A 21,789-nucleotide genomic window follows, 5' to 3' on the forward strand; every position below is an offset into this window, starting at 1 on the left:
AACCTAAAGTCTTTGAGGTGAAGTACAACATTGTAAGAGCAGTGTTGGGGCCTCATATTTTTCCTATTTCCCACTAATGAATGGCACATGGGAGGTAAGGGACCCGTACCCTCAGCTACACGATTACATTTTATTCTTCATCACACTCAAGAGAAAATAACGGAAGGTCAGGTTCATTTCCCCATCCTGTCAAGATTGGGTCACATTTCCAGGCACAGTGGTTCACACCTAGAATCCCAGCCACTTAGGAGACAGTCAGAAGGATCTCCATTGGACTCAGCCTAGACACTAAAGTTAGTAAGACCCTATCACAAAAACACACCTGGTATTGTGGTACATATCTATAATCCCAGATACTCGGGTGGTATAAATAGAAGGATCTAGTCCAAGATTGACTAGAAAAAACACACACCCTATCTAAAAAAATATTAATTGGGATCCCCAATTACTATTTGTCAAATCGTTGCTTGTTCTTAATGAATAAAATATCAACTGTAAAAAAAAAAAATGAAAAAAAGCTGGAAGTGGCTCTGTGACTCATGGTAGAGTGCTAGCCTTGAGCTGAAGAGCTGAGGGACAGCGCCCAGGCCCAGAGTTCAGGCAGGCCCCACGACTGGACCCCCAAATAAATAAATAAAAAAATATCAACTGTAATTTTGTGTGTGTTTACATGTGTGTGCGTATGTGCACACGCCAGTACTGGGGCTGGAACTCAGGGCCTGGACACTGTCCCTTAGTATTTTTGCTCAAGGATGATGGTGCTCTACCACTTGAGCCACAGCTCCACTAATTAAAATGTAAATTTTTAGTAATTAACGGACATTTAACCTTTAAATACTCATTTTTTTCCTGGTGAGTAAAAACAACAGCAAAGCACAGATTGTGCGGGCTTTAGTGTAGTCCCAATCACTATCTAGTAGTAGGTATGCCTTGTTTTGGGGGTTTTTTGTTTTTATTTTTTATTTTTATTTTTTGTCGGTCATGGGGCTTGAACTCTGGGCCTAGGCACTGTCCCTCAGCTCTTCAGTTCAAGGCTAGCACTCTACCTCTTGAACCACAGTGCCACTTCTGGTTTTCTGGTGATTTATTGGAGATAAGAGTCTCATGGACTTTCCTACCTGGGCTGGCTTTGAACTGCTTCTTCAGATATCAGCCTCCTGAGTAGCTAGGATTATAGTCGTGAGCCACCGACATCCGGCTATGTTTTTTTTGTTTTTTTTTTTTTTTATTGTAAAGATACTATACAGAGGGTTACAGTTACATGAGTGAGGTAATGAGTACACTTCCTCTTGAACATTGTTACCCCCTCCATTGTTTTCCCCTACCATCCCCTCCCTCCCTCCCTTCCCCGAGGTTCTTTTTTTTTTTTTTTTTTAATTGTGATTAAGTGATTACATAATTTCCGGAAATTCACAGTATTGTGGAATAATGATGCTCATTTAAAGTCACAAGTTCATTCTAACTTTCCTGGAGCAAATTGTCTATCACAGTCTGTAATATATAACGGTGCTCACATGTTATATACCATATATGTGATCAGCAGCATGGGGATATTTGGTAGTGGTTCAACCAGATGAGTGGGAGTTCTTTGTTTCTTAAGTCCTGTTAGTTTTGTCATATCACCTAACATTTTGGATTTAGCATCCACTTATCAGGGAGACCATGTACTGTTTGTCTCTTTGTTCTTGGCTTACCTCGCTCAACATGATTCCTTCTAGCTCCATCCATATAACTGCAAATGCCATTATTTTGTCATTTCTAATGGCTGCATAATATTCCATTGTGTATAGATACCACAATTTTTGGATCCATTCATCTGTGGTGGGGCATCTAGGTTGTTTCCATATCCTAGCTATTACGAACAGTGCTGCAATAAACATGGAGGTGCACGTGTCCTTGTATATTGGTTCCTGTTGTTCAGGGTAGATGCCTAGAAGTGGTATGACTGGGTCGTAAGGGAGGTCAATCTTTAGCTTTCTTTTTTTTTTTTTTTTTTTTTTTAATTTTTTTATTGTAAAGATTCTATACAGAGGGTTACAGTTACATGAGTGGGGTAATGAGTACACTTCCTCTTGAACATTGTTACCCCCTCCATTGTTTTCTCCCTACCATCCCCTCCCTCCCTCCCTTCCCCAAGGTTCTTTTTTTTTTTTTTTTTGATTGTGATTAAGTGATTACTTAATTTCCGGAAATTCACAGTATTGTGGAATAATGATGCTCATTTAAAGTCACACGTTCATTCTAACTTTCCTGGAGCAAATTGTCTATCACAGTCTGTAATATATAACGGTGTTCATATGTTATATACCATACACGTGATCAGCAGCATGGGGATATTTAGTAGTGGTTCAACCAGATGAGTGGGAGTTCTTTGTTTCTTAAGTCCTGTTAGTTTTGTCATATCACCTAACATTTTGGATTTATCATCCGCTTATCAGGGAGACCATGTACTGTTTGTCTCTTCGTTCTTGGCTTACCTCGCTCAACATGATTCCTTCTAGCTCCATCCATTTCCCTGCAAATGCCATTATTTTGTCATTTCTAATGGCTGCATAATATTCCATTGTGTATAGATACCACAATTTTTGGATCCATTCATCTGTGGTGGGGCATCTAGGTTGTTTCCATATCCTAGCTATTGTGAACAGTGCTGCAATAAACATGGAGGTGCACGTGTCCTTGTATAGTGGTTCCTGTTGTTCAGGGTAGATGCCTAGAAGTGGTATGACTGGGTCGTAAGGGAGGTCAATCTTTAGCTTTCTAAGGACCCTCCAGACTGCTTTCCAAAGTGGTTGTATGAGTGTACATTCCCACCAGCAGTGTAATAGCGTTCCTCGTTCTCCACATCCCCTCCAGCATTTGTCGTTGGCTGATTTGTGGATGTGGGACATTCTGACTGGGGTAAGGTGGTATCTCAGGGTTGTCTTTATTTGCATTTCCTTCACCACCAGGGATGATGAACATTTCCTCATGTGTTTCTTTGCCATTTTTATTTCTTCATTTGAGAAGTCCCTCTTTAGTTCCCTTGCCCATTTAGTAATTGGTTTGTTAGGTTTGGGAGGGATTAGTTTCTTGAGTTCCCTGTATATACAGGATGTTAACCCCTTGTCTGATATATTGCTGGTAAATATTTTTTCCCAATTAGTTGGTTGTCTTTCTAGCTTGGTTGCGATAGCTTTATCTGTGCAGAAGCTTTTTATTTTAAGGTAGTCCCATTTGTCGAGTCTCTCTCCAACTTGTTGTGACCCTGGGACTCTGTTCAGGAAGTTCCTTCCTGTGCCTATTAGTTCAAGTGTGTCTCCTACTCTGTCCTGCAGTAGTTTCAGAGATTCAGGTTTAATGTTAAGGTCTTTAATCCATTTTGAGTTGATGTTGGTGCATGGTGATAGGCTGGGGTCCACTTTTAGTTTTCTGCATGTGGCTGCCCAGTTTTCCCAGCACCAGCGGTTGAAGAGGCTGTGTTTCTTCCATTGTATGTCTTTGGCTCCTTTGTCGAATATCAGCTGGCTGTAGGCCTGTGGATTTATTTCTGGATCTCCTATTCTGTTCCATTGGTCTTCGGGTCTGTTTTTGTGCCAGTACCATGCCGTCTTTGTTATTATAGCTCTGTAGTAGAGTTTGAAGTTCGGCATGGATAGCCCTCCCATATTGTCTTTATCCCCTAGAATTGTTTTGGCTATTCCAGGTCTTTTGTTGTTCCATATGAATTTTTGGACTGTTTTCTGTATTTCAGTGATGTACGTCATTGGGATTTTAATAGGAATTGCGTTGAATTTGTATATTAGTTTTGGAAGTATTACCATCTTTACTATATTAAGTCGGCCTATCCAGGAGCATGGGAGGTCTTTCCATTTCCTAGTGTCTTCTGCAATTTCTTTCTTTAACTTTTTATAGTTCTCATTAAATAGTTCTTTTACATCTTTGGTTAGGTTAATTCCTAAATATTTTATTTTTTGGGAGGTTATTGTGAATGGGGTTGCTCCCTTTATTTCCCTCTCTTCCTGTACATTATCAGTGTATAGGAAGGCAACTGATTTTTGTGGGTTTATTTTGTATCCTGCTATTTTGCCGAAGTGATTTATGATTTCTAAGAGTTTGGGGATGGAGTTTTTGGGATCGTGGAGGTATAGTATCATGTCGTCTGCAAAAAGGGATAGTTTAACTTCTTCTTTCCCTATGCGGATCCCTTTAATGTCTTTTTCTTGCCTTATTGCCCTGGCTAAGGGTTCTAGGACTATATTGAAGAGGAGTGGAGACAGTGGGCATCCTTGCCTTGTTCCTGATTTTAGGAGAATTGGTTGTAGCTTTTCCCCATTAAGTATAATATTGGCTATTGGTCTGTCATAAATGGCTTTTATTGTTTTTAGAAATGTTCCTTCTATTCCTATTTTCTCCAGAGCTTTTAGCATGAATGAATGTTGAATTTTGTCAAAGGCCTTTTCTGCATCTGTGGCGATAATCATGTGATTCTTGACCTTGGCTCTGTTGATATGTTGGATTACATTTATTGACTTACGTATGTTAAACCATCCCTGTGTCTCTGGGATGAAGCCTACCTGGTCATAGTGAATTATTTTTTTTATGTGTTTCTGGATTCTGTTAGCTAGAATCTTGTTAAGGATCTTTGCATCTGTGTTCATCAAGGAGATTGGCCTGTAATTCTCCTTTTTGGTTGGGTCTTTGCCTGGTTTGGGGATGAGTATGATATTGGCTTCGTAGAATGAGTTTGGGATAGCTCCTTCCTTCTCTATTTCTCTGAAGAGCTTGAGGAGTATGGGTATTAGTTCTTGTTTAAAGGTCTTACAGAATTCTGCTGTGAATCCATCTGGTCCTGGGCTTTTTTTTGTTGGAAGACTTTTGATAGCTTCCTGTATCTCATTATAGGATATTGGCTTATTTAATTGGTTAACTTCTTCTTTGCTCAGTTTGGGCAACTTGTATTTCTCTAAAAATGCATCCATTTCTGCCCGATTTTCTTCCTTTAGAGAGTATAGCTTTTGAAAGTAGTCTGTTAGAATTGTTTGGATATCTTGGGTACGCGTTGTGATGTTTCCCGTGGCATCCCTAATCCTATTGATATGGGTTTCCTCTCTTCTTTTTTTAATTAATCTAGCCAATGGGCCATCAATTTTGTTTATTTTTTCAAAGAACCAGCTTTTTGTTTGGTTTATCTTGGTTATGGTTTTCTGATTTTCTAATTGGTTAATCTCTGCTTTTAATTTGGTTATCTGGCTTCGTCTAGTAGCTTTAGGTCCCATTTTTTCTTGTTTTTCTAGCTGTTTTAATTGCAACATGAGATTATTTACTTGGTCTGTCTCCATTCTCTTGATGTGGGCACTGAGGGCAATAAATTTGCCCCTCAGGACTGCTTTTGCTGTGTCCCACAAGTTTCTTTGTGAGGTATTTTCATTGAGTTGTAGGAAATGCTTTATTTCTTCTCTGATCTCTTCTTTTATCCAGGCATTGTTAAGGAGTGTGCTGTTCAATTTCCATGTATTAGAGAAATTTCTGCGGTATGCTTTGTTATTGAGAGCTAGCTTGATTCCACTGTGGTCAGATAGTATACAGGGGATTATGTCGATCCCTTTGTATTTGCTTAAGTTCCTTGCATGAACTATGATATGGTCTATTTTGGAGAAAGTTCCGTGAGCTGCTGAGAAGAATGTGTACTGTGTTGTTTTAGGGTGAAATACTCGGTAGATGTCAGTTAATTCCGCTTGGAGTATGGCCTCTCTTAATTCGGTGGCTTCTTTGCCAATCCTCTGGTTGGTAGACCTGTCCTTTGGTGAGAGTGGTGTGTTAAAGTCTCCTAGTATTATCGTATTGGGATCTATTTTATTCTGTAAGTTTGAGAGCATTTGTTTGATATATCTGGGTGCACCAATATTTGGGGCATATAAGTTGATGATGGTTATATGTTTTGTTTTTATAATCAGCTTTGCCTCATGCTTAGATGTGCTGATATATTATTGCTCCTCACCTCAGCTGTAACTATAGAGATATATTACTGTGGAAGTAAGCACCACTTGGTAATCAAAATGTCAGGGGCAAGGGTATGCTTTTGGATTACAGACAGGCACTGGTGGCTCACACCTGTAATCCTAGCTACTCAGTAGGCTGAGATCTGAAGATTACAATTTAGTAGCCAGCCTGGGCAGGAAAGTCCATGAGACTCTCATCTCTAACTAACTACTAAAAAAATGAGCTGGAAGTGACACTGTGCTCAAGTAGTAGAGCACTAGCCTTGAACAAAAGCAGCTCAGGAGCAATACCCAGGCCCTAAGAGTAAGTCCCGGACTGGAACAAAAAAAAAATGTTGATTATAGGAAATTTCTGGATATTATAGTATCAAGTTGCAATATCAAACTTTCTAGGAAAAATCCCTTACTACGCAGCTTTCTATTCCTGTCCATATGCCATGATATTTGAAAGCTTGGAATAATTCCACATTTTTCATTGTAACCTTGATAGTTTTGTTTCTTGTATTCATTTTTGTTTCTGTAATATATAATTTTAAATTAAATTGTTCATTTCATTGTTGTTTCAGATTGCATTATTGTCTATTTGGGCATGGGAGTCAGTCAAATGTTTTTCAGTGTTCATTGGACTTTCTTGGCATATCTTGTTTATATATTGCTTTGATTATATCTGCTTTGTCTTCGTTTACAACTTTTATTCACCCGAGTTTTGTCTATTAGTTTTAAATACAGTTGTCATTTGAAGGCATTTGGATGTCTGCAGGAGAGATGGCTTGGAAACCTCTCTCTTCTCTGAAATGGAGATGGTGCGGAGCAGCCCTTGCTCCTTCAGATATGGAGGTGGGGACAAACCATAGATCTGCTCAGCAGGCCTTGTGAACAGCCAGCTGCTCCACAGTGGCCCCAAGCACTAGCCAAGAGTGTGTCCTGGACTGCACAGGAGGCGGAGGGAGCTCATCCCTCACGGTGAGGTGGCCGTGGGCAGTGCTCCACCGTGATGGGGAGCCTGGCTTCTGCTGGAGCCTTTCTTCCTCTGAATAATTTCACAGACACTCTACAGCATTTTCTTTCTTTCTTTCTTTTCTTTTCTTTTTTTTTGTTGATCATGGGGTTTTGAACTCTGGGCCCACGCACTGTCCCTCAGCTCTTCAGCTCAAGGCTAGCGCTCCACCACTTGAGCCACAGCACCACTTCCGTCTACAGCATTTTCAAAGCCTGATCCATACCCAGGCATCAGTTAGGAGCACAGGTTCTCTGGCCCCACAGCATGGCCATGTAGGAGATGGGCATGGAGCCTAGCAACTCTCGTTTTGCCAGCTCATAGGTATCTTACAGTGTTAGATGGGCCTAATGTTTCAGGACCTGCTCTGCATGGACTCAAGTAGCATGTCTCTCATGGACACATGTATGGGGTTATACTTTTTTTTTCTACAGTTTATAGTAGTGTTAATTCTTGTTTGAGTTCGAAACTATAGTGATTTAAGCCTCTCTGATTTTCTTCCCCAAATGATTTGTTGTCTGTTTTCTGGAAGAGGATATATGTATGTGTACTTGCACATGTGTTATGACCTGGGGCCCGGTGTATGCTAGGCAAGTGCTATCTGCCACTGAATTAAACCCCCAGCCCTTCCTACATAATTCTTGATACGTAGGTTAATATGGGGAAAATGCAGTGTAGGCAGTTAGACTGTTGTCTTACAACTGTAACAAAGCCTCTAGTATGGATTGTGTTTTCACTCACATATATGGACTATGTATGGAAACCAACTGAAGAATGGGCCATGATGTCCTCTTGATCTTTAGGCAGTATTTTTTTTATTTTATATTTAGGCAGTAGTATAGGCAGTATTTTATATTTCAGTAGAAGTATATTCTGTGAACATGTCACAGTGTAGCATTTCCGCAAGGCTTTGCACCATTGTTTCAACAGCATCCCCTTTTCCAGTTCAGTGTTTCCTTATCCTCTGCAAAGGACCAACATTCTAGATGCCACCTGGTCAGCCACTCAGCACTGTTGGCCTCCCAGTTACAGATGGCATGGTTCTCACCTAGCCATTCATCTGAAGCTGTGTGCTCCCGATCATAAATCCTTACGCCGAGGCTTAAACCCAGGGCCATGCTATTAAGCATGCCCTCTTTACCCTGCTCCTGGCCTCTAATCATTCTTTAAGCAAAACAAAAAAGAATACAGCCAGCAAGATAATTAAAAGAATACCTTCAGGTTTTTTGTTACTAGCTAAAGTTAATATTCTTGGAGGCCGGGCGCTGGTGGCTCATGCCTGTAATCCTAGCTACTCAGGAGGCTGAGATCTGAGGATCGCGGTTCAAAGCCAGCCCGGGCAGGAGAGCCCGTGAGACTCCTATCTCCAATAAACCACCAGAAAACCGGAAGTGGCGCTGTAGCTCAAGTGGTAGAGCGCTCGCCTTGAGCTGAAGAGCTGAGGGACAGCGCTCAGGCCCAGAGTTCAAGCCCCATGACCGACAAAAAAAAAAAAATTCTTGGAATGTCATGCTCTAATTCAAAAGGTTTTAAAACCCTTAATGTTAATTTAATATTCATATAATTTCACTAAAAATTAGGCAAGAGTTGGGATTATCTCTAATCAAAAGTAAAATTGAATTGGAAGACTTAAGAATTGAGGTCATTGTCATCCAGACCCTGTTGTTCAGATAATGGGAAATTAAGGACCTCAGTAGTACTCAGAACAGGGCCATGCTCTGGCCCTGCAGCCAGAATTGGCTGTTCTAAGTGGCCTTGCCCCTCCCAGAACTGGAAGGCACTACCAGATATTATCTTACTGTCCAGAAACCTTGTCATACACACTGTGCTTCCCTAGTGTTTGCTGCTACTCAAGACAGTGATCATTTCCTTCAGAATAATTGACAGAAATGTAAACAAGTCCAGAAGCTTAGGTACTAGACCAGTGTTTCCTGTGGCAAGAGCGTAGGAAACAGCACTTCCACTCCAGCACTGAACCTGGTGAACCACTGTGAGCTGCATGAGTTCTCTGTATTGTAAGTGTTATTTATTCTGATTATAAACTCTTGTTGTTTTTCTTAGCTATGACAGTTTGGGTAAGGATATTTCTTTCTTCGCTGAATGTAAAAGAAATTTTAAAGTACCATTTATAACACTATGAGAGGGGTATATGTGTGTTGGAGGGTTCTGCAAACAAGGGTGAAGTATGTAAAAAGTGAAACTTTTTAAAATGCACTAACTTGGGCATGCTAGGGAAGCCCTTCACTGCTGAGCTACACCCCCAGTCTTAGAAACTTAATTCTTGATGGAGGCAGGATATAAAACTCTTAAAACTATGAAACACAGGGCTTAGAAATATAGAAACACTGCAATCACATGAAAATATTATTTAAAGGTCTCATGAAACAGTTTATATTCATTTGGCACATGAAGTACAGGAAAGATAGGGAAGACGTTTAGAATGACTGACTGTGCCTTATTTTGAAACTAAAGTGGAATGAAAATGTAACTGGGCACTGTTGGCTTGCACCTGTAAGCCTAGCTACTCATGAGGTGAGTTCTGAGGATTGCAGTTTAAAGCCATCTTGGGCAGGAATAGGAGACTCTTTCTCTTCCAATTAACCACTAAAGAGCTGGAAATGGAGCTGTGGTTCAAGTGGTAGATTGCTAGCCTTGAGTAAAAAAGCTTAGAAACAGGACCCAGGCCCTGAATTCCAAGACCTAGGATCAGCACAAAAAGAAAAAACAAGAAGAAAGAGAGGGGTGGGGGAGGGAAAAGGAAGGGGAGGGGAGAAGAGTGGAGTACAGGGAAAGGGAAGGGAAGGAGAGAGGGAGGGGAAGAGAAAGAGAGGGAGGGGAAGAGAAAGAGGAAGGAAGGAAGGAAGGAAGGAAAATCTTACATATTTTTTGTCTAATAGCTCTTCAGTTTCTGAATATAATTTTTTTTTTTTTACTAAACCCAAGCATAAAGAGAAACAAACTGAAGGGAACAAAAAGAAAACTTATCTCAATGGACTAAAAGTACCTTTAGACGCATGTATTGGAATGGAAGGAAACAGGTTCTTAGAGTTAGTATAGGACCACCAGATGCTGCCTTGGACACAGAATCAGGGTCACTGTCACATCTGGTCATGAGATGCAACTAGAATAATCACCTGTATGGAGAGCTGGAAAGCAAATTACCACCATACAACTCGACAATTGGTCTTTTGAGTGTTTGTCCCAGAAATTATTTGGGGAGGGTGGCGGGGGACAGTACTGGGATTTGAACTCAGGGCTGCTTGCTTATAAGGCAGGTACTTTATCACTTGAAACATGCCTCCAGTCTCTCTTTGCATTGGTTATTTTTGGGATTGAGTCTCACTTATACCTGTGCTGGCCTGGGCTGGCAGCTATGCCTAAGCCACCGTGGCTAGCCACTGTGCTTTTCCCATACTTGCCACCATGCCTAGCCTTCAGTTAAGATGGTGTCACATGAACTTCTTTCTCCCTAAGCTGTTCTCCAATTGAGATCCCCCTGACCCTGCCTCCCAAGGAGCTAGGATCACAAACTTGAGTTGCTGTGTATTAGTATAAAATTCATATTCCATAACCCCATATAAAAATATTAAATTACAAATATATAAATCATGTATTTTTAAGATTTATTCTTAGTCTTGTTTTGAAATGAAAAAACATTTTTAATGTAGATTATCAATTTTTTCTCAATTTATATTTAAATGTTTATTACTCTTTTTACATTTTGCTTGAAAGGCTTTTCCTTGCCTCTTACAGAGAGGCTTATTTTTATTTTCCTGGCTGCCACAGGGCCATCTTCAATCATCATTCTCCTCAGCTCTGTGAGAACGTAGGGTCAGACGTGTCTGGGATATGTCACATGCCTCTGCGCCACCTCTGTGCCTCAGTGCACCATCAAGATTGGACCACGCCATCTTACTTGTAATGCGATTTTCATTTTGACTGACTGTCCATTTGACATTATTGAGAGTGGTGGCTCAGTGCCATGTCAGTCAGAGAAATCTTGAGCAATGACCTGGAATAGAAATAGAGACTCGGGGCTGGGAAGGTGGCTCAGTGGTAGAGCGCTTGCCTTGCATGCCTGAGGCCCTGGGTTCAATTCCTCAGCACCACATAAGCAAAAAGAAAAAAGCTGAAAGTGGCGCTGTGGCTCAGGTGGTAGAGCACTAGCCTTGAGCTGAAGAGCTGAGGGACAGCGCCCAGGCCCAGAGTTCAGGCCCCACGACCGACCAAAAAAAAAAAAAAAAGAAAGAAAGAAATAGAGACTCACACCTGTGTTAATAGTCGGACTAATGACTATTCCTCCTCTCCATAGAGAAAAATGATTTCATCTTTTTTATACTGAGGCTGTTTGCTAATGCCCTTTAAATCTGTGTTTGTCTTTCTCCAGTGTACAAATGGCATCAAGGTGTGAATAAGAGGCATGGTTCCTCCTAGGAAGGTTCTGTGGCTTTGGTTGTCACACAGCCTGATTCTGGTGGTGCTGCTACCCTCTGGAGTTGGCATTTTCCTTCTGCTATCCTCCAGCCACGGCACCATTCCCAGATATAGCTGTTCCTTTATCTTTTTCTCCCCTTTTTTTAGGTTTAAGGTTTTTTAAATTTCTTACTGAGATTAGGTAATTACATAAATTCAACTGAATCAAGAAAACCACAGTTGCACAATATTTCTAATGTTCTAACATTTATAAAGGAGGGGATACATTAAAACTTTTGCTTTGTAAACTTTTGTGTTTTGATGCAGGGAAATGGAGACGCTTAGGGTATTCTTTGGAAGAAAAAAAATCTAGAACACATGTACATAATAAGGCTTTATCAATAATAGCATGAACAGCAACAGAAAACATAGCTCTGCGTTTTTAATGATTAAAATATAAAAAAATAAAATTTCACATATTTCACAGTATTGTGCAATAGTGATATTTAGTTAAAGCCACAAATACATTTTAACCTTCACAAGGTAAATTGTCATTATCATGATCTATAAAGTTTGTGAATTCTATGAACTTTGACAATACAGTTATTTCTTCCACATAGGGTGATATTTACATTTCTTTTCCTTTTGCTTAGTGTAATCTGTTCCCTCTTTTCCTCTCATTCCCTCCCTCCCATTGCTGCCTTTGAGTTGCTTAGTTCATTTTCATCTATGTCCAGTGCAGCTGATGGCCCCTCTCTTCTGTTTTCCCATTTCCCTTTGGTTCTATGTCCTCCTCCTAGCTTCCCTCAATTAGTTGACTGTCTTTCTAGTTTGGTTGCTATTTCTTTAGCTGTGCAGACACTCTTTATTTTAAGGTAGTCCCATTTACCGAGTCTCTCTCCAATTTGTGGTGGCTCTGGGACTGTTCAGGAAGTTCCTGCCTGTACCTATAAGTTCAAGTGTCTCTCCTACTCTGTCCTGCAGTAGTTTCAGAGTTTCAGGTTTGATGTTAAGGTCTTTAATCCATTTTGAGTTGATGTTAGTGCATGGTGATAGGCTGGGGTCCACTTTTAGTTTTCTGCATGTGACCACCCAGTTTTCCCAGCTTCTTCCACTGCATATCTTTGGCTTCTTTGTCAAATGGTTTTACTTCTGGGTCTTCTAATTGTTCCATTGATCTTCGGGTCTCTTTTTGTGTCAATACCAAGCTGTCTTTGTTATTAAGGCTCTCTAGTAGAGCTTGAAATCGGTATTGTGATCCCACCCACATTCTTTTTTTTTTCTTTCTAGAATTGCTTTGGCTATTCTAGATCTTTTGTTGTTACATATGAATTTTTGGGCTGTTTTCTCTATTAAAGCGAAGTACGTCACTGGAATTTTAATGGGAATTGAATTGAATTTATAAATCAATTTTGGCAGTGTGGCCATTTTCGCTATAGTTATTCTGCCTATCCAAGAAGGGGAGGGGGTGGGATCTTTCCATTTCCAGAGTCCTGTATGATTTCTTTTTTTAGGCTTTTATAGTTTTCATTAAATAGATCCTTTACATCTTTGGTTAGGTTAATTCCTAGATTATTTTTGAGATGATTGTGAATGGTATTGTTTCCTTGATTTCCCTTTCTGCTTGTACATTGTTGGTATACAGAAAGGTGACTGGTTTTTGTAGGTTAATTTTGTATCCTGCTGCTTTGCCAAGTGGTTTATAATCTCTTAAGAGTTTGGGGGTTGAGCTTTTGGGATCATTAAGATATAAAAATCATTTTATCTACAAAAAGGGATAGTTTAACTTCTTCCCCATGCAGATCCCTTTATTGTCATTTTCTTGCCTTACTGTTCTGGCTAAGGATTCCAGAACTACATTGAGGAGGAGTGGAGAGAGTGGGCATCCTTACCTTGTTCCTATTTTTAGGGGAAATGGTTGTATTTTTCCCATTAAGTATAATACTGGCTATTGGTCTGTCGTATAAGGCTTTTATTGTTTTAAGGAATATTCCTTCTATTCCTATTTTCTCTAGAGCTTTTAACATGAATGAGTGTTGTATTTTGTCAGAAGCCTTTTCCATGGAGACAATCATGTGGTTCTTGACCTTGGATCTGTTAATGTGATGGATTACATTTATTGGTTTATGTATGTTAAACCATCCCTGCATCTCTCTGATGAAGCCTACTTGATTATAATTTATGGTTTTTTTTTATATGTTTCTAGATTCTGTTGGCTAAAATTTGATTGAGGAGTTTTGCATCTGTGTTCATCAAATAGATTGGTCTGTAGTTCTCTTTTTTTGTTGAGTCTTTTCCTGGATTGAGGATGAGTGTGATATTGTCTTCATAGAGTGAGTTTGGGATTGCTCCCTCTGTTTCTATTTCTCGGAAGAGCTTGAGGAGTGTGGGTATTAGTTCCTCTTTAAAAGTCGTATAGAATTCTGTAGTGAATCCATCCAGTCCTGGGCTTTTCCTTGTTGGAAAACTTTTGATTGCTTCCTCTATCTCATTGTAAGTTATTGGCTTACTTAATTGATTTATTTCTTCTTGGTTCAGTTTGGGCAGTTTGTATTTCTCTAGAAATTCATTTCTGCTAGGTTTTCCTTCCTTAGTGAGTATAGAGTCTGGAAATAATTCTTTATAATTATTTGGATGTCTTGAGTATTTGTTGTGATTTTTCTCGTGGCATCCCTGGTCTTACTGATATGGGTCTCCTCTTTTCTTTTTGTAGTTAGTCTTGACAGAGATCCATCAATTTTATTGATTTTTTTCCCCAAAAAACAAGCTTTCTGTCTTATTAATTTTGTTTATAGTTATCTTAGTCTCTATCATTAATTTCAACTCTTATTTTGGTTATCTTATTTTGGTTAACCTTAGGTTCAACTTTTTCTTGTTTCTCTAGCAGTTTTAGTTGCATCATGAGCTCGTTTACTTGGTCTCTCTCTGTTTTCTTGATGTGTGCACTGAGAGCAATACATTTGCTCCTCGGGACTGCTTTTGCCTTATCCCACCGGTTGTGATGTATATTCATTTTCATTGAATTGTAGGAACTTTTTGATTTCTTCTTTAATTTTGTCTGTGACCCATGTATTGCTCAGCAATATGCTGTTTAATTTCCATGTGTTTGAGTAATTTCTACTGTATGCTTTGTTATTGAGAACTAGCTTGATTCCACTATGGTCAGAAAGAATACAGGGGATTATGTGGATTGTCTTTTATTTGTTTAAGTTCCTTGTATGAACTAAGATATCCATTTTGGAGAAAGTTCCACGGGCTGCTGAGAAGAACGTGTGTTGGGTTGTTGTTGTTTGGTGGAAAACTTGGTATATGTCAGTTAAGTCTGTTTGAGCTATGGCATCACTTAATTCGGAGATGTCTTTGCCAGTTCTCTGATTGGTAGACCTGTCCTTTGGTGAGAGTGAGTATTAAAAATCTCCTAATATTATTGTATTTGAATCTATCTTTTCCTTTAAGTCTGAGAGTATTTGCTTAACATATTTGGGTGCACTGATATTGGAGAGTATAGATTGACAATGTTGATACACTCTTCTTGGATTGTTCCCTGTATTAATATGTAGTGACCTTCTTTATCTTTTTGTAATGATCTTAATGTAAAGTTTATTTTATCAGTTATCAGGATGGTAACTCCTACCTTCTTGCTGGGAGCATTTGCATGGTAGATCTTCCTCCATCCTTTCACTCAGAGTTTGTTTTTATCTTTGGCTGTGAGATGGGTCTCTTGAAGACAACAAATTGATGGATCTTGTTTTCTGATCCAATCTGTTCTTTTTTTTGAATGGTGAATTAGTCCATTAATGTTTATGGTTATAATAGAGAGGTGTTTTGTTTTTCCTGACATTTTCCTGATTTCCTAAGTATTTCTTCTTTCCTTTCTTCCTATGATTGGTCTCCTAGTGGTCTCCTAGTGGTATCTATCTGGTATGGATCCCTGATCTTGATTGTTTTTTTCAGCTGTAATTCCCCTCTTAATATTCTTTGTATTGCTGGCTTATTATGAATTCATTTAATTTTTCTTTACTGTTAAAAAGTTTAGTTTCTTTGTTGAATGTGAATGCTAGCTTTACTGGATACACCAGTCTGGGCTGGCAGTTATTGTTCTCGGGGCCCAGATGGTACTTTCCCTGGCTTTCCTTGCATTCAGTGTCTATGAGGAGAGATCTGCAGTGATTCTAATTTTTCCCCCTTGTAATATAGCTCCTTTTTTGCTTTTGCTTCATGTAGGATTGTTTCTTTATTGCTGAAATCTAGCATTTTTACTATAATGTGCGTAAAAGTGTTCCTCCTGGGATCCTGCTTGTTTGGTTTCTGTAAGCCTCTGTTATGTAGTTAAGATTTTCTCTTTTAAGACTGGGGAAATTTACAATGAAGATCTTATTGAAAAAGTTACATTCCTTTATTCTGGTATTCCTCACCTTCATCTACCCCAATTATACGAAGGTTAAATTTCTTGGCACTCTCTGCTTGTTCTTGGGCTTCCTTTTGGCATATTTTGAGTGTTTTTTCCAGATCTGTAACTTTTTTCCACTTCCTTCATTTGTCTTTAGTATCTGATATTCTATTTTTCCATTTCATTCACTCAATTAACTGTGGCTTCCATTGTGGTTTGCATGGAGGAAATTGAATTTTGCATGGAGGAAATTCAGCCACTTATGATTTTTATGTTGGTTCTCAGAGTAGTAATCTCATCTCTTTTTTTTGTTTGTTTGTTTGTCAGTTGTGGGTCTTGAACTCTGGGCCTGGGCACTATCCCTCAGCTCTTCAGATAGGGCTAGCACTCTACCACTTTAGCCACAGCACCACTTCTGGTTTTCTGGTGGTTAATTGAACTTTCTTGCCTCGATCCTCAGATCTCAGCCTCCTGAGCTAGGATTACAGGTGTGGTGTGAGCCACCAGCACCTGGCTAATCTCATCTTTTAGTGAGGTGTGTATTGCATCTATCTTGAATGCATTTCTTGTTTTAAATCTTGGATCTCTTTTGGTAATTCATTTCTTTGTTCTTTAAATTTCTGGTTCATTTCTCGCTTTAATTCTTGAGTCATTGCCTCTGTCATTTCTTGGATGTACTGTTTGTTTTTCATTTCTTTTTTGCTTCCACTGGAGTCCTTTCGTGGGTGGCTGCTGGCCTTTGGGTCTGGTTTGCTGTCTTGGCAGTTGATAAATCTTGTAATTTTTCACTGTGATTTTCACATGTAGATTCAGGGATTATTGGAGACCAATTCCAAACTCTGTTTTGGTTGCTAGGTGGCTGCCTTTGTTTTGTTCTGGATTGGTTCTTGGATCAATTGATGAAGCTTGCTCTCGGCCCTGGGCTGGTTGAGAGAACTGGTCTCAGTTCTGTTGGGGGCGGTGCCTCTTTCCAGCTGCTGGTCTGGCCCACATAGGGCTTACTTTTGTTAGATTCTGGTGGGCAGACACACTCCACCCTCTGCTGAGGTGTGTGCTCAGAACCTGACCAGTCAGAGACAAATGGGCTCCTACCTGGGACTCGAGGGCATTCTTGGCCAATCAAGCCTGGGTACCCACAGGTTGCTGGTATGCTTGCACAGTTCCCAGCTTCTGTAGCACCCTGTAGCCCAGTGGTAAGGGGAGGGGTACAAGTAAAGTTCTGGTACAAGTCAAGTACTGGTCTCCTGTGGGGGTGGAGGCATCCCCTGTGGATACTCACTTAGGAGCTGGTTGGGAACTGTCCAGCGGTGCTGTGGCAAATCACTGTTTTTGTGTACCGTATGTCACTGGTGGCCACCGTGTTCTGCATTTGTTGAAATGCTTGTGGGCTGTGCTGGGTGGTGGTGTGGGCCAGATCTGTGTTTCACAGTCTCTGCCTCTGTTTATGCTATCTGGGTTGGTGCCACAGGCGTTTCTTTTGCACTGGCCTTCTATGGGTCAGACCGCTGTGGTTCTGGGGTCTCCCGCTGCCGTGGGCCAGGCTGTTTGGCAGGGGTGGAGGGGTCTTCGTGCAGGTTCTGAACTCTGAGTTTTCTGTCTCTGTTTGCACTCTCCGGGTCGGTGCCGTCTCATGAGAGTCTTCTTGGAGGCTTGGAACTATTGTGGGCCCCAGTGGGCCTCGGGCCAGGCCACTTGGGTGGCTTGGCATAGAGCCACGCTGCCAGCAAGGGGGGGGGGGAGGGTCTTCCCACTTGACCATCTTTGTATAGGTTCTGAAGGGTTTTTTCCTTTTCTTTTCTTTTTTTTTTTTTTTTTTTGGTTGGTCATGGGGCTTGAACTCTGAGTCTGGGTGCTGTCCCTCAGCTCTTCAGTTCAAGGTGAGTGCTCTACCACTTGAGCTACAGCGCACTTCCGGTTTTCTGGTGGTTTATTGGAGGTAGGAGTCTCACGGTCTCTCCTGCCCAGGCTGGCTTTGAACCGCGATCCTCAGATCTCAGCCTCCTGAGTAGCTAGGATTACAAGCGTGAGCCACCAGCACCCGGCTCTTTTCTTTTTTTTTTTTTACTTCCTGTATTTCTCTGAGTATTTGCCTTTTTGTAGTTGTTGGTCACTTGGAGAAACAGAGCATTGAAACCCAAACTCTCTTATTTGGTTGGAGAGAGCTGTGGTGTTTCCCTACTGTGCCGTCGCCATCTTGGCCCCCTCCTCCCTGTGGTCATTTCTTGATGGAGGCCCAGTGGATGGTTTCAGGACACACAGCACAATTATAATGTCTCCAGGTCATGGCCGAGGGGCATCCTTCTTAATCTCTGAGCAGCAGAGGTACTTTTTAATGCCTGCCATAAGTTTTCTCACTTCATACTAAATTTGTAGCTGAAACAGTGTTGCTGGACTTGGTATGCAGTGAACCCCAGGGAGAAGCTAACCCAGAGATGCAAGAGAAGATCTGGAATAAATGAGCCAACACAGGACAGCGGAAAATACTTGAAATAACCAGACAGGCAGCAACATGTTTCAAAATCTCGGGCCTGGACATGGTGCTTCCAAGCCTAGAATCTCAGCTACTCAGAAGCAGAGACTGGGAGTATCTTAAATTGAGGTCAGGTGAAAAAGTTAGTGAGTCCTCATCTTAACAAATAAACCAGATACACTCATTTACACTGGTAATTCTAGCTGTTCTGGAGGTAGAGGATCATGGCTTAAGCTAACTCTGATAAAACGCAAAACCCTACCTCAAAAATAATTAAAGTAAAAAGAGCTGGAACTATGGCTCAAAGTAGTAAAGTATCTGTGCTAAAAAGCACAAGTCCACCAAAATAAAAAATATATAAAAAGCACAGGTCTCCAAAATAAAAAATATAAAAAGCACAGGTCCACCAAAATAAAAAATATAAAAAGCACAGGTCCACCAAAATAAAAAATATAAAAAGCACAGGTCCTCCAAAATAAATAAATATATATATATATAAAAAGCACAGGTCCTCCAAAATAAAAATATATATATATATAAGAAGCACAGGTCCACAAAAACAAAAAATATCAGCCATTGTTGAGAGCTGCGTCACTTCCCCAGAACCCCAGGCGTTGTGGCTCACGGGCTGCTCAGGGTTCAGAGGACACTGACGGAAAGCGTAGAGGTGCCGGGCCTGGCCAGAGGCAGGGACCGCCCACCCTGGCCTGGCAGCAGAGAGGTGGACTGAAAGGTGTGAGGAGAGGCCAGCAGCATCTGTTAATAGGACAGGACTTGATTTAGAACTGTGCTGACACCTGCACTCTTCCCACTGGCACAGCTTCCCTGTGAGCACAGGGAAGATCTGTTGTTGCTTTTTATTAAAGAGGACTTGATAACATCCCAAAGATGATGATTTCCTCCTTCCCCCAAAAGATGAACCAGGGAGTGCGAAGCCTTAAGTGACGCACTAGCATTGAACCTCAACAGTGCTAAAGCTGAGCTTTGCTCCTTTCAGACCCAGCCCTGCAGTCTGCCGCAGCTTGAATTCACACAGCTCACTTGGAGGAATCCCACCCACCTTACTGTTTACTAGCTTTAAAAACAGCACTAATGTACCCACAAGCAGACTGAGTCAGAAATCCATCCCAGTGTTACTGTGCTTTCTGCCCAGGGTCCCACAGAGCTGAAATTCAGGTGTCCGCTGGCTTTGTGGAGGAACTGGATCAGAATCTGCTTACAGGCTCATGTGGATCCTGGGCCACCACCTGGGGCTGCTCTGGGCTCCCTGATGAACCTGTATTCCCTGCTCCCTCAGTCATCAAAAGCCAGCCAAAACAAGCAAGCCCTGTGCCCTTGGTAGGTCAGGTGCACTCGGACACTCCCCCATTTTATGAAGCCACCTGTGCCGCAGTGCTGCCTGGGCACAGAAGTTGGGGCTACAGCACATAGTGGGCAAGGCTGCAAACAGCTCTGGAGCCAAGGTGGGATTCTAATGGCATTCTGTGTGAAAGAAAAACAAGTCTAGAAATAACTACAAGTTTAAGTCTTTAGTCCTCATATTGTTTTGTGCGGTCTCCAGGGTGGAGAAAAGGTGAACCCCTAGAAGGTTCATCAGCTGTATGTCAGGGTTTTTGTTTGAATGACAAGCCTGCGGTGTCTTATATCAGTCATTCTAACCTAGTGGCCCTGACTCAGGCCTCACCTGAAGGGCCTTTCTCACCTGCCCTCTAAAATAGTTCCACATTATTTCAACCAAGTTTCATGTGCATATTGAGTTACTGTGTCTGTCTCATAGCCAGGTACACAGGTGGTAATAGCATAGCTAAGCCTAGACGTTCCAAGAACTCCATGTCTTTATCGCGTGAGAGATGGCACCCAGTGATGTGTTTAGTCAGCGAAAGAACACATTGTACTGGAACCAGCAGAAGCATTGCATGAGCAGTTGTTCTGAGAGAAAAGCAGCTGCTGGCCGTGGGGAGTGGCGGGGGCATAGGGTGAGGGAGGGAAGTCATTCCAGCAGAGGGGTCAGCACGTGCAAAGGAGGGGCAGAGGGCCAAGTGACCAGTAATGGAAGGCAGTGCCACAGGTGCTGCTGAGTTGGCCACTGCCCACACAGCCAGGGCCCAGCCCAGGTCTGCGAGCTGTGCACCACATAGCCAGGGCCCAGCCCAGGTCTGTCAGAGTGTGCACCCCATAGCCAGGGCTCAGCCCAGGTCTGTGGGCTGTGCACCCCATAGCCAGGGCCCAACCCAGGTCTGCGGGCTGTGCACCACACAGCCAGGGTGCAGCCCAGGTCTGCGGGCTGTGCACCACACAGCTAGGGTGCAGCCCAGGTCTGTGGGCTGTGCACCACACAGCCAGGGCCCAGCCCAGGTCTGCGGGCTGTGCACCACACAGCCAGGGCCCAGCCCAGGTCTGTCAGACTGTGCACCACACAGCCAGGGTCCAGCCCAGGTCTGCGGGCTGTGCACCACACAGCCAGGGCCCAGCCCAGGTCTGCGGGCTGTGCACCACACAGCCAGGGCCCAGCCCAGGTCTGCGGGCTGTGCACCACACAGCCAGGGTCCAGCCCAGGTCTGCGGGCTGTACACCACACAGCCAGGGTCCAGCCCAGGTCTGTCAGACTGTGCACCACACAGCCAGGGCCCAGCCCAGGTCTGCGGGCTGTGCACCACACAGCCAGGGTCCAGCCCAGGTCTGTCAGACTGTGCACCACACAGCCAGGGTCCAGCCCAGGTCTGTGGGCTGTGTACCACACAGCCAGGGTCCAGCCCAGGTCTGCGGGCTGTGCACCACACAGCCAGGGCGCAGCCCAGGTCTGCGGGCTGTGCACCACACAGCCAGGGTGCAGCCCAGGTCTGTCAGACTGTGCACCACACAGCCAGGGCCCAGCCCAGGTCTGCGGGCTGTGCACCACACAGCCAGGGTCCAGCCCAGGTCTGCGGGCTGTGCACCACACAGCCAGGGTCCAGCCCAGGTCTGCGGGCTGTGCACCACACAGCCAGGGTCCAGCCCAGGTCTGCGGGCTGTGCACCACACAGCCAGGGTCCAGCCCAGGTCTGCGGGCTGTGCACCACACAACCAGGGTCCAGCCCAGGTCTGCGGGCTGTGCACCACACAGCCAGGGTCCAGCCCAGGTCTGTCAGACTGTGCACCACACAGCCAGGGTCCAGCCCAGGTCTGTCAGGCTGTGCACCACTTCCCATGCAGCCCCTTTGCAAACCCTAACCCCATTGTTCCACTTCCTCAGCTGAACTTGATGCAAAGCACACGCAGAAAGTCCTGGACATGGAGCACACCCAGCAGACAAAGCTGAAAGAGCGGCAGAAGTTCTTCGAGGAAGCTTTCCAGCAGGACATGGAGCAGTACCTTTCCACAGGCTACCTGCAGATCTCGGAGAGGCGAGGTAAGCTGGAGCAGGGCTCCGCCCATGCACTGGGCATGGTGTAATCCTTCTGTGTGGATCTCACTGTGATAAACCCACCAGACCAAGCTCAATGCCTGACGAGCCCTTGTTCTGCCTCTTGCAGCAGTTCTAGTTGACAGTTTTAAGATT

General features: G+C 42.8%; 1 protein-coding gene across 2 annotated transcripts in view; it reads left to right on the plus strand.

Annotated features, from left to right (window-relative positions):
- The window catches only part of Dtnbp1 (dystrobrevin binding protein 1), a 108,074-nt gene that overhangs the window by 76,803 nt on the left and 9,482 nt on the right, over positions 1-21,789 (plus strand). For both annotated transcript variants that reach the window (XM_070024533.1, XM_070024534.1), the window contains exon 8: positions 21,484-21,639. In XM_070024533.1, the coding sequence (XP_069880634.1) occupies positions 21,484-21,639 (156 nt within the window). The remainder of the gene's footprint in view (positions 1-21,483; positions 21,640-21,789) is intronic.

The sequence above is a fragment of the Dipodomys merriami genome, unplaced genomic scaffold (assembly GCF_024711535.1).
Source record: "Dipodomys merriami isolate MVZ:Mamm:240054 unplaced genomic scaffold, mDipMer1.0.p SCAF_16, whole genome shotgun sequence".
Lineage (NCBI taxonomy): Eukaryota > Metazoa > Chordata > Mammalia > Rodentia > Heteromyidae > Dipodomys > Dipodomys merriami.